Source organism: Antedon mediterranea, chromosome 4, assembly GCF_964355755.1.
Source record: "Antedon mediterranea chromosome 4, ecAntMedi1.1, whole genome shotgun sequence".
Lineage (NCBI taxonomy): Eukaryota > Metazoa > Echinodermata > Crinoidea > Comatulida > Antedonidae > Antedon > Antedon mediterranea.
Window position 1 is genome coordinate 32,125,648 of NC_092673.1, and position 13,888 is coordinate 32,139,535.

At 36.4% G+C, this 13,888-nt stretch overlaps 1 protein-coding gene across 1 annotated transcript in view; it reads left to right on the forward strand.

Moving 5' to 3' along the window:
- The window catches only part of LOC140047799 (valine--tRNA ligase-like), a 30,592-nt gene extending 17,130 nt beyond the window's left edge, over positions 1 to 13,462 (forward strand). Inside the window, exons 20-24 of the mRNA XM_072092831.1 lie at positions 10,381 to 10,536; positions 10,782 to 10,982; positions 11,548 to 11,653; positions 11,820 to 11,992; positions 13,279 to 13,462. Of these exons, the coding sequence (XP_071948932.1) occupies positions 10,381 to 10,536; positions 10,782 to 10,982; positions 11,548 to 11,653; positions 11,820 to 11,992; positions 13,279 to 13,443 (801 nt within the window). The 3' untranslated portion in view covers positions 13,444 to 13,462. The remainder of the gene's footprint in view (positions 1 to 10,380; positions 10,537 to 10,781; positions 10,983 to 11,547; positions 11,654 to 11,819; positions 11,993 to 13,278) is intronic.
- The last annotated feature ends 426 nt before the right edge of the window (positions 13,463 to 13,888 follow it).

Below are 13,888 nucleotides of genomic sequence, written 5' to 3' on the forward strand. Positions count from 1 at the left end.
AATTCACCCGTGTGTTTTTTCCGCGTGCTGTTCTATTGTTCGGTTCGGTTTGTGTGTGTGTTTGTCATCGCTCTATCGCTCACAATGGTAAATACACATAGGAATCTTTCTTCAAATGTTAGTCAGTTGTGTATGGCTCGGTGGTCTGTGCTGGTGTCTACAGCATTTAAGTTACCGAGATCGAGTCTCACCTTGGGAAATGAAACGAAATCAGATTTTTTTTTATTGTTTGTTCAAGTATATTTCTTAGTATATAAATTATACGGCTGATTTATAATTAAATCTAGAGAAATTATGTCTCTATTTTCATGTTACAAGGGATCTTTATTACATATACTGAACTTGGATCGGGTTAAAATCGGTCAAGGTCAAATGTGTTTAGGAGGCCAATTTTGATTTGGCCAAGTATCGCGCTATGCGCGAAGGCTAGTTACTTGGCCAAATTGAAAATTGGCCAAGTATGTTGATTGGTGCGGTTTGTGTGTGTGTTTGTTTGTTTGTTTGTTTGTTTGTTTGTCATCACTCTAGCGCTCACAGTTTTGGTTCGAATGACTCCAAATTACTACCATACATGTCACCTGGTACAAGGACGACACTGCCTAATTTTGGTTAAAATCCGGACCACGGTCCCAATTCTGGACCACTTTTAAAAATTACTTTCAGACCTGCTAGTGTTAAAAGAAAGGACAGAATTATCAAAGGCCGGTGAGCAGTCTTAAATTAACAAGTAAACTAAAATTGCATTTTCTCGAGAACTACTTGTCCAAAAAACTTCATGTTTGTACAAGAGGCAAGTGTTATAATTGGTGATTTGTAATTTTAAAACATAATTAGATTTAATGTACAGGTTTTTTGATGCGAGTAGTTTACAAAACCTATTTCTTTTCAAATTCACCCGTGTGTTTTTTTCGCGTTGCTGTGCTATTGTTCGGTTCGGTTTGTGTGTGTGTTTGTCATCGCTCTATCGCTCACAATGGTAAATACACATAGGAATCTTTCTTCAAATGTTAGTCAGTTGTGTATGGCTCGGTGGTCTGTGCTGGTGTCTACAGCATTTAAGTTACCGAGATCGAGTCTCACCTTGGGAAATGAAACAAAATCAGATTTTTTTTTATTGTTTGTTCAAGTATATTTCTTAGTATATAAATTATACGGCTGATTTATAATTAAATCTAGAGAAATTATGTCTCTATTTTCATGTTACAAGGGATCTTTATTACATAATACTGAACTTGGATCGGGTTAAAATCGGTCAAGGTCAAATGTGTTTAGGAGGCCAATTTTGATTTGGCCAAGTATCGCGCTATGCGCGAAGGCTAGTTTGTTTGTTTGTTTGTTTGTCATCACTCTAGCGCTCACAGTTTTGATTCGAATGACTTCAAATTACTACCATACATGTCACCTGGTGCAAGGACGACACCGCCCAATTTTGGTTAAAATCTGGACCACGGTTCCAATTCTGGGCCACTTTTAAAAATTATTTTCAGACCTGCTAGTGTTAAAAGATAGGACGGAATTATCAAAAGCCGGTGAGCTGTCTTAAATTAACATGTAAACTTAAATTGCATTTTCTCGAGAACTACTTGTCCAAAAAACTTCATTTTTGTACAAGATGCAAGAGTAACAATTTGTGATTTGTAATTTTAAAACTGAATTTGATTTAATATACAGGTTTTTTGATGCGAGTAGTTTACAAAACCTATTTCTTTTCAAATTCACCCGTGTGTTCTTAGCGTTGGTGTTCTATTGTTAGCCGACTGAAGCTATTGTTCGTTGAAAGGCTGGTTACATAACCTGTACACCAAACTCGTGTACACATGATTGTAGTGAAATTAGCCTAAATCACACAGCATAAGACATACACTTTTGGTGAAAATTGGGTCAATGTCAGGAGGCTAATTTTGATTTGGCCAAGTATCGCGCTATGCGCGAAGGCTAGTTACTTGGCCAAATTGAAAATTGGCCAAGTATGTTGATTGGTGCGGTTTGTGTGTGTGTTTGTTTGTTTGTTTGTTTGTTTGTCATCACTCTAGCGCTCACAGTCTTGGTTCGAATGACTTCAAATTTCTACCATACATGTCACCTGGTGCAAGGACGACACTGCCCAATTTTGGTTAAAATCCGGACCACGGTCCCAATTCTGGACCACTTTTAAAAATTACTTTCAGACCTGCTAGTGTTAAAAGAAAGGCCAGAATTATCAAAGGCCGGTGAGCAGTCTTAAATTAACAAGTAAACTAAAATTGCATTTTCTCCAGAACTACTTCTCCAAAAAACGTCATTTTTGTACAAGAGGCAAGTGTTATAATTTGTGATTTGTAATTTTAAAACATAATTAGATTTAATGTACAGGTTTTTTGATGCGAGTAGTTTACAAAATCTATTTCTTTTCAAATTCACCCGTGTGTTTTTCCCGCGTGCTGTTCTATTGTTCGGTTCGGTTTGTGTGTGTGTTTGTCATCGCTCTATCGCTCTATCGCTCACAATGGTAAATACACAAAGGAATCTTTCTTCAAATGTTAGTCAGTTGTGTATGGCTCGGTGGTCTGTGCTGGTGTCTACAGCATTTAAGTTACCGAGATCGAGTCTCACCTTGGGAAATGAAACGAAATCAGATTTTTTTTTATTGTTTGTTCAAGTATATTTCTTATTATATAAATTATACGGCTGATTTATAATTAAATCCAGAGAAATTATGTCTCTATTTTCATGTTACATGGGAGGTTTATGACATATACTGAACTTTGATCGGGTTAAAATCGGTCAAGGTCAAGTTTGTTTAGGAGGCCAATTTTGATTTGGCCAAGTATCGCGCTATGCGCGAAGGCTAGTTACTTGGCCAAATTGAAAATTGGCCAAGTATGTTGATCTGTTTGGTTTGTGTGTTTGTTACTTGGCCAAATTGAAAATTGGCCAAGTATGTTGATCTGTTTGGTTTGTGTGTTTGTTTGTTTGTCATCACTCTAGTGCTCACAGTTTTGATTCGAATGACTCCAAATTACTACCATACATGTCACCTGGTGCAAGGACGACACTGCCCAATTTTGGTTAAAATCTAGGCCACGGTCCCAATTCTGGACCACTTTTAAAAATTATTTTCAGACCTGCTAGTGTTAAAAGATAGGACAGAATTATCAAAAGCCGGTGAGCAGTCTTAAATTAACAAGTAAACTAAAATTGCATTTTCTTGAGAACTACTTGTCCAAAAAACTTCATTTTTGTACAAGAGGCAAGAGTTATAATTTGTGATTTGTAATTTTAAAACATAAAGTTGATTTAATATACAGGTTTTTTTTATGCGAATAGTTTAAAAAACCTAATTCTTTTCAAATTCACCCTTGTGTTTGTCGCGTTGCTGTTCTATTGTTAGTCGACTGAAGCTATTGTTAGTTGAACATAACCTTTACACCAAACTCGTATACACATGATTGTAGTGAAATTAGCCTAAATCACACAGCATAAGAAACACACTTTAGGTGAAAATTAGGTCAATGTCAGGAGGCCAATTTTGATTTGACCAAGTATCGCGCTATGCGCGAAGGCTAGTTTGTTTGTCTGTTTGTTTGTTTGTTTGTTTGTTTGTTTGTCATCACTCTAGCGCTCACAGTTTTGATTCGAATGACTTCAAATTACTACCATACATGTCACCTGGTGCAAGGACGTCACCGCCCAATTTTGGTTAAAATCTGGACCACGGTACCAATTCTGGACCACTTTTAAAAATTATGTTCAGACCTGCTAGTGTTAAAAGATAGGACAGAATTATCAAAATCTGGTGAGCAGTCTTAAATTAACATGTAAACTTAAATTGCATTTTCTCGGGAACTACTTGTCCAAAAAACTTCATTATTGTACAAGAGGCAAGAGTTATAATTTGTGATTTGTAATTTTTAAACTGAATTAGATTTAATATAGAGGTTTTTTGATGCGAGCAGTTTACAAAACCTATTTCTTTTCAAATTCACCCGTGTGTCTTCCGCGTGCTGTTCTATTGTTAGCCGACTGAAGCTATTGTTCATTGAAAGGCTGGTTACATAACTTGTACACTAAACTCGTATACACATGATAGTAATGAAATTAGCCTAAATCACACAGCATAAGACACACACTTTTGGTGCAAATTTAGGTCAATGTCAGGAGGCCAATTTTGATTTGGCCAAGTATCGCGCTATGCGCGAAGGCTAGTTTGTTTGTTTGTTTGTTTGTTTGTTTGTCATCACTCTAGCGCTCATACTTTTGATTCGAATGACTCCAAATTACTACCAGACATGTCACCTGATGCAAGGAAGACACCGCCCAATTTTGGTTAAAATCCGGACCACGGTTCCAATTCTGGGCCACTTTTAAAAATTATGCTCAGACCTGCTAGTGTTAAAAGATAGGACAGAATTATAAAAAGCCGGTGAGCAGTCTTAAATTAACAAGTACTTAAATTGCATTTTCTCGGGAACTACTTGTCCAAAAAACTTCATTTTTGTACAAGAGGCAAGTGTTATAATTTGTGATTTGTAATTTTAAAACTAAATTAGATTTAATATAGAGGTTTTTTGATGCGAGTAGTTTACAAAACCTATTTCTTTTCAAATTCACCCGTGTGTTTTTAGCGTTGGTGTTCTATTGTTAGCCGACTGAAGCTATTGTTCGTTGAAAGGCTGGTTACATAACCTGTACACCAAACTCGTATACACATGATTGTAGTGAAATTAGCCTAAATCACACAGCATAAGACATACACTTTTGGTGAAAATTGGGTCAATGTCAGGAGGCCAATTTTGATTTGGCCAAGTATCGCGCTATGCGCGAAGGCTAGTTTGTTTGTTTGTTTGTTTGTTTGTTTGTTTGTCATCACTCTAGCGCTCACAGTTTTGATTCGAATGACTCCAAATTACTACCATACATGTAACCTGGTGCAAGGACAACACTGCCCAATTTTGGTTAAAATCTGGACCACTGTTCCAATTCTGGGCCACTTTTAAAAATTATTTTCAGACCTGCTATTGTTAAAAGATAGGACAGAATTATCAAAAGCCGGTGAGCAGTCTTAAATTAACAAGTACTTAAATTGCATTTTCTCGGGAAGTACTTGTCCAAAAAACTTCATTTTTGTACAAGAGGCAAGTGTTATAATTTGTGATTTGTAATTTTAAAACTAAATTAGATTTAATATAGAGGTTTTTTGATGCGAGTAGTTTACAAAACCTATTTCTTTTCAAATTCACCCGTGTGTTCTTAGCGTTGGTGTTCTATTGTTAGCCGACTGAAGCTATTGTTCGTTGAAAGCAGTGGTGGCGCCAGCGGGGGGGGGGGGGGGGGGGGGGGCTACGGGGGCTCTAGCCCCCTTGTCGGGGAGCCTAGCCCCCCCGTCGGGGAACACGGGTACTTTTTGTCGGGGAATATAACATACAGTAAAAAACGTTCGCGTTCACTTCATATAGCTTCAGCGCCCAGAAAACCACGACGTTCCATTGACCGTGAGAGTACGTCAGAGGGCTATTATGCACTTTTATGCATTCATTATTGCCAGAGATCTAACTACTAAACAATAGCTAGTACGCACTTGTTTGGCGGTATTCCTTTGTACGAATCGTTCACCGTTGGGTCGAGACGCGTGATATCATGTTCCATCCAGGGACCAAAATGTGTAATGCAGTTATTTTCCAGACGAAGTTTACCGACGGTTACCGAAGGGAACACGGGTACTTTTTGTCGGGGAATATAATATACAGTAAAAAACGTTTGCGTTCACTTGGTAGTTACCGCGACGTCTCATTGACCGTGAGAGTACGTCAGAGTGCTATTATGCAATTTATATGCATTCATTATTGCCAGTGATCTAACTTACTACTAAACATTAGCAAGGTACGCACTTGTCTGGCGGTATCCCTTTGTACGAATCGTTCAACGTTGGGTCGAGACGCGTGATATCAAGTTCCATCCAGGGACCAAAATGTGTAATGTAGTTATTTTCCAGGCGAAGTTTACCGACGGTTCGGGTACTTTTTGTCGGGGAATATAATTCGTTCGCGTTCACTTCGTAGCTTCAGCGCCTAGAAAACCTCGACGTTTCATTGACCGTGAGAGTACGTCAGAGTGATATTATGCACTTTATATGCATTCATTATTGCCAGCGATCTAACTTACTACTAAACAATATAGCTATAGGTACGCACTTGTCTGGCGGTATCCCTTTGTACGAATCGTTCAACGTTGGGTCGTGATATCATGTTCCATCCAGGGACCAAAATGTGTACTGTAGTTATTTTCCAGGCGAAGTTTACCGACGGTTACGTCGTGTACTGTGTCGACGTACGCTACACTACAGCAAAAACGAATTATGTTAATTGTTCGTATGTTCACCAATTTTTTAATTTACAAGTAACCTTCTGTACCGTGGGGCACCTAAAATAAATATTTCATCCATTACTAAACAAAAAAACATGCCATTTTCGCTTAGCCAACATCTTATTATAGAAGTTATTAAATTTTCAATGTCCTGTATGTCATGAATTTCTCACCACTCAGAAGTCCAGATGGTACGCAGGCATACACTTGGGAGGAATAAACTTATTTCCCCGACTCTGAAAAAGGTCTACGCTTGCGTTTTTTAAGCCTCTGGGCCTGATGTTTCCAAAGTATAAAATGCAATTTTTTGAAGACCTGCAGCTCTAGTTTTAAACATTTTCTTAGCTCAGCCCCAACAATAAAGCTGGTCATATTTCGAATTACAAGAAGTGCATTTTCCGGGACCTAACATCTCTATTTTTCAAAAATTTCGTAGCTCAGTCACAACCATGATAGGGACTTATATATTTTGTTTCATGTTTTGAAGTATAATAAGTCCAATTTCCAGGACCTCCAACTCTATTTTTCTAAATTTTCTTTGAACTTTTATTTTTTAAATTGAAAAATATGGATTGAAACAGTCATCGCGCATCGTTTTTTTGCACGCAGTATTTTATTTATGCATTATAAAAAATGGAAAAAATGGCTACCCTAAATCTGATTAAAATGACCTCAAATGACGCTAGAACGCGTTGCTTCCGGGGGCTTCTCCCCCTGGACCCCCACCGGGGGCCCTTGGCGGCCCCCTGGCCCCCAGCCTTGTGATGCTCGCTTCGCTCGCATAGCCCCCTCGTCGGGGAATGTAGCCCCCGCGTCGAGAAGATCCTGGCGCCACCCCTGGTTGAAAGGCTGGTTACATAACCTGTACACCAAACTCGTATACACATGATTGTAGTGAAATTAGCCTAAAACACACAGCATAATTAGACATACACTTTTGGTGAAAATTGGGTAAATGTCAGGAGGCCAATTTTGATTTGGCCAAGTATCGCGCTATGCGCGAAGGCTAGTTTGTTTGTTTGTTTGTTTGTTTGTCATCACTCTAGCGCTCACAGTTTTGGTTCGAATGACTCCAAATTTCTACCATACATGTCACCTGGTGCAAGAACAACACTGCCCAATTTTGGTTAAAATCCGGGCCACGGTCCCAATTCTGGACCACTTTTAAAAATTACTTTTAGACCTGCTAGTGTTAAAAGAAAGGACAGAATTATCAAAGGCCGGTGAGCAGTCTTCAATTAACAAGTAAACTAAAATTGCATTTTCTCGAGAACTACTTCTCCAAAAAACTTCATTTTTGTACAAGAGGCAAGAGTTATAATTGGTGATTTGTAATTTTAAAACATAAATTGATTTAATATACAGGTTTTTTGATGCGAGTAGTTTACAAAACCTATTTCTCTTCAAATTCACCAGTGTGTTTTTCGCGTTGCTGTTCTATTGTTCGGTTTGTGTGTGTGTGTTTGTCATCGCTCTATCACTCACAGTGGTAAATACACATCGGAATCTTTCTTCAAATGTTAGTCAGTTGTGTATGGCTCGGTGGTCTGTGCTGGTGTTTACAGCATTTAAGTTACCGAGATCGAGTCTCACCTTGGGAAATGAAACGAAATCAGATTTTTTTTTAATTATTCGTATTGTTTATTCAAGTATATTTCTTAGTATATAAATTATACGGCTGATTTATAATCAAATCTAGAGAAATTAAGTCTCTATTTTTATGTTACATGGGAGGTTTATGACATATACTTAACTTTGATCGGGTTAAAATCGGTCAAGGTCAAGGCCAAGGCCAATTTTGATTCGGCCAAGTATCGCGCTATACGCGAAGGCTAGTTGTTTGTTTGTTTGTTTGTCATCACTCTAGCGCTCACAGTTTTGATTCGAATGACTCCAAATTACTACCAGACATGTCACCTGGTGCAAGAAAGACACCGCCCAATTTTGGTTAAAATCCGGACCACGGTTCCAATTCTGAGCCACTTTAAAAAATTATTTTCAGACCTGCTAGTGTTAAAAGATAGGACAGAATTATAAAAAGCCTGTGAGCAGTCTTTAATTAACAAGTACTTAAATTGCATTTTCTCGGGAACTACTTGTCCAAAAAACTTCATTTTTGTACAAGAGGCAAGTGTTATAATTTGTGATTTGTAATTCTAAAACTAAATTAGATTTAATATAGAGGTTTTTTGATGCGAGTAGTTTACAAAACCTATTTCTCTTCAAATTCACCCGTGTGTTTTTAGCGTTGGTGTTCTATTGTTAGCCGACTGAAGCTATTGTTCGTTGAAAGGCTGGTTACATAACCTGTACACCAAACTCGTATACACATGATTGTAGTGAAATTAGCCTAAATCACACAGCATAAGACATACACTTTTGGTGAAAATTGGGTCAATGTCAGGAGGCCAATTTTGATTTGGCCAAGTATCGCGCTATGCGCGAAGGCTAGTTTGTTACTTGGCCAAATTGAAAATTGGCCAAGTACTGTATGTTGATCTGTTTGTTTGTTTGTTTGTTTGTCATCACACTAGCGCTCACAGTTTTGATTCGAATGACTCCAAATTACTACCAGACATGTCACCTGGTGCAAGGAAGACACCGCCCAATTTTGGTTAAAATCCGGACCACGGTTCCAATTCTGGGCCACTTTTAAAAATTATGTTCAGACCTGCTAGTGTGGACAGAATTATAAAAAGCCGGTGAGCAGTCTTAAATTAACAAGTAAACTAAAATTGCATTTTCTCGAGAACTACTTGTCCAAAAAACTTCATTTTTGTACAAGAGGCAAGTGTTATAATTTGTGATTTGTAATTTTAAAACATAATTAGATTTAATGTACAGGTTTTTTGATGCGAATAGTTTTAAAAACCTATTTCTTTTCAAATTCACCCGTGTGTTTTTTCCGCGTGCTGTTCTATTGTTCGGTTCGGTTTGTGTGTGTGTTTGTCATCGCTCTATCGCTCACAATGGTAAATACACATAGGAATCTATCTTCAAATGTTAGTCAGTTGTGTATGGCTCGGTGGTCTGTGCTGGTGTCTACAGCATTTAAGTTACCGAGATCGAGTCTCACCTTGGGAAATGAAACGAAATCAGATTTTTTTTTATTGTTTGTTCAAGTATATTTCTTAGTATATAAATTATACGGCTGATTTATAATTAAATCTAGAGAAATTATGTCTCTATTTTCATTTTACATTGGAGGTTTATGACATATACTGAACTTTGATCGGGTTAAAATCGGTCAAAGTCAAGTTTGTTTAGGAGGCCAATTTTGATTTGGCCAAGTATCGCGCTATGCGCGAAGGCTAGTTTGTTTGTTTGTTAGCAGGATTACTCAAAAAGTAATTACAAGATCTTTACCAAAATGAAGAGACATATAGATATGTGGTCAAGGACCATTCCATTAAATTTTGGGACCATTTGGGACCACAGTCCCAATTCTGGACCACTTTCTAGTATACTTTTTTAGACCTGCTAGTGTTAAAAGATAGGACAGAATTTTTCAAAAGCCGGCGAGCAGTCTTAAAGTAACAAGTAAACTGAAATTGCATTTTCTCGAGTACTTGTCCAAAAAACTTCATTTTTTAACAAGAGGCAAGAGTTATAATTTGTGATTTGTAATTTTAAAACATAATCTGATTTAAAGTGCACGTTTTGTTTATGCGAGTAGTTTAAAAAAACCTATTTCTTTTCAAATTCACTCGTTTGATTTTCGCGTTGCTGTTCTATTGTTAGTCGACTGAAGCTATTGTTAATTGAAAGGCTCGTTACATAACCATTACACCAAACTCGCATACACATGCTTGTAATGAAATTAGCCTAAATCACAAACAGCATAATAAGACACGCACAAATATATATATATATTTTTTTTTTTACCGGAAAAATCTTATGTAGGAGAATTTTACAGTAGGCGGAGGTATGCCCTCTCGGAGTGGCTTTCTAGTTATATAATTGGATTCAATACAAACGTTTTGTAATTGTGCAATTCTCAATTTATTGAATTTATTTTTCTCTGTATATTGCCTCCAGGTTATGCAAAACAGCAGAGCTATCGACCGCTGGATCCTTTCTAAGCTCAGCCATACAGCGGAAATTTGCAATTCAGGTTTTCATGATTACAAGCTGAGAGTCGTGACATCAGCAATACGTCACTTTTGGCACAAATGTCTGTGTGATGTGTACCTGGTATGAGATACTATATATGTATATCAATTAGATTAAACACAAAAGTGTTCAATTGATATTAAGTTTAGTAATATCAATAATTATATACAGTAATACTAATTAAAACATTTTATTGCACTAGAAACTGTTTAATGTTTATCAGCTGCTAGTTTCTGAGATGCCTAATATAACAAATCCAGTGAATAAGGCCAAGGTGCCTGGTTTTTGAAGAATTACCTACAATCTTTTCTTTTTATTATACAAAGGAGACCATCAAGCCTTCATTATATAATGATGAATCAGGCTCTGGTAATGTTTCACGCTCTGTACTGTTCATGTGTATTGAGGCTGGCCTGAGGCTTCTAAGCCCCTTCATGCCTTACCTTACAGAGGAGCTGTATCAGAGATTACCCGGCCTACAACATGTTCCTAGCATTTGTGTTGCACAATACCCAACTACTGAAGAAGTAAGTTTTTTTTAAATTATGCATATATAAAGTTACAAAAGTTATTTAAATCCATCCCCGACATTTAATTATTAAACTAATTTAAAAATGTATATTTCCATTTTAATGTAACATAATAGTTATCTACTTTGACCAAAAATTTGATCGAAAAAAAAAGTATTTACTTGAAAAAAATGTAATTTAAAGCAAAACATGGTCAAATTGGCTACCAGCCAATGGATTTTGGTTGAATTTAACCATTTATTTGTGAAAACATTATTTTTTTTAAGTGATTAACTTTATTAAAACTACAAAATAACATATTCAAAGTCTGATTTAATTAATCTTCATTTTTCATGTTTTTTGGGGGACAATACATCTTTAAAGAAGGTTATTTTATTATCATCATGATCATCTCTAATAATATTAGCTCTTTTGTCATTTTTATTACTGTTACCCCATCATCCCATCATAATCGTCATAATTGCTGTCTTCTCATTGTCCACAAAAAATATGTGATACAAAATATTCAAATGACTTTGATGAATAATCATTTATTCTAATGTTTTTTGTTGAATATTCATAGTTCCCATATAAGGATGCAATCCTAGAGAATAATACAGATTTGATGTTGGATGTTGCTAGAGGAATACGATCACTTAAAAACCAATATGAGGTTACCCAAGTAAATGGTATGGCTTTTGATGCCTTTTTTAAAATGGATTTTCAATATTTTGTTTAATTCAAGGATCGGTTTCTGGATGTATTTTAAATAATAAAATTTATAAATTGTTGAAAACAATTGTTTATAGTAGTTTTTTAGGTAGTAAAATGTATATATTTTTCTCCTTTTTTTAGCTTTTGTTGTGTGTTCAACAAATGATGTTTACTCTATACTGTGCAGTTATCAAGATGATATAAAAACATTAACTAAAGCAGCTTCTGTAGAGCTTCTATCTAATGGCATTACCCCCACTGGTTGTGCAGTTTCTACCATATCACCTTCATGTACTGTTGCTGTGCAACTTGAGGTAGGTTCAGTAGAGCTTCTATCTAATGGCATTACCCCCACTGGTTGTGCAGTTTCTACCATATCACCTTCATGTACTGTTGCTGTGCAACTTGAGGTAGGTTCAGTAGAGCTTCTATCTAATGGCATTACCCCCACTGGTTGTGCAGTTTCTACCATATCACCTTCATGTACTGTTGCTGTGCAACTTGGGGTAGGTTCAGTAGAGCTTCTATCTAATGGCATTACACCCACTGGTGTGCAGTTTCTACCATATCACCTTCATGTACTGTTGCTGTGCAACTTGAGATATGTTCTTTTTCCTGTATACTTTCATTCATTCATTACCTCAGCCAAGGAGGTTATGTTTTCACCCCTGTATGTTTGTGTGTGTGTCTGTCAACAGCGTTGAGGCCACAGTTTTTATCCGATTCTCACAAAATTTGGCCACAATGAACTAGGGCCCAAAAGCTCGGAGGATTTCGAATTTGAGGGGAAAAGGTCATAGGTCAAGGTCACAACTAACAAAATATTATTTTACTGCCTAGAGACCACTGTTTTTATCCGATTCTCACCAAACTTAGCCACAATGATCAATGACACATCATATAATTGTAGTTAAATTTTTAAGGTCAGGGTCAAAGATCAAGGACCACAAAAAACTATAAAAAAAAATAAAAAAAAAAAAAAAACCTCAGTGGGACTTGAACCAGCAATCTGTGAGAGGCTGGATACATAACCATTACACCACACTGTCATCCACAACTTTGTAGTGTGCAGTTAACATATTTACACTTAGAACTAATAAAAAAAATGAATTTTACAGTAGGCGGAGGTTTGTACTCTCGGAGTACCCTCTAGTTCATTTCTTTATTAGCCATAAAAATACATACAGTAATCCAAGATGGCATGGAATGACCACAGTTTAAAACAAAACTTTGACCCTCAGACCGGTCACTCCGTAATACTAAGTAATAGCAATATGTGAATTGTTAGACCTAGGTCAATTAAAGTGTTGTCGGTTGTTACCTGGACCTAGAAATCATCTAACCTGTGTTAAGGTGGGAGCAAAGAAACACATCCAAATATCTCTGCAAACGCACAGTGGATAAAATGACATATTTTGGTCATCAGTCAATCGGCAAATCAAAAGCAAACAGCAGCACAGTTTTCTTTAAAATTATTTATTAATATAGAAAACAGCAAATGGCCAATATACCCTTTATTGGCACTCTACTGTAGTATGTCGTGTACTGTTTATTATTATTTGTGTTTTTATTACGTTTGTTGTTTTTCTGTAATTTACAGGGAGTGGTGGACGTATCAAAATTATTAAGTAAATTTAAATTGCAAGAAACTAAACGGAAATCTCAAACTTCAAAGCTGAAAAAAAACAAAAATAACAACAGATATACCAAATTACAGGGAGTGGTGGACGTATCGCTGTGGAATAGAGTATCACACAAACATTAATCTATCTATCCTCAAGTGTGTAAGTATATAACTATTTACAAAAAAAAATTTTTTTTGCATCACTAGAGAAAACTTTCGTATAGACTTGATAACCTATTACCATGCTTTCATGAAAATATTTGAGTAGTATATTAAGGAAGATGGCTGCTATTATTGCAATCTAAATCAATAGAAATTAGTATTGCACTAATTTTACGATTAGTTATTAGTTTATTAAACATTATCAAATCATGACTACAGAGGCCACATCACCCACACAGTAAGACTTCCTAAATGCTAGGCCAAATTCTATCTGAAACAAAAGCCACTTATGGAGTCACCATTGGTTGCTTAAAAAGTGGGACATATTTGAAATAAATTAAACCCAAATAGAATGGAATTTTTGCTGTATTTTTATAGGACTGTATATCATTCATGGTATCAGATCAACTAGTTTTATTTCCAT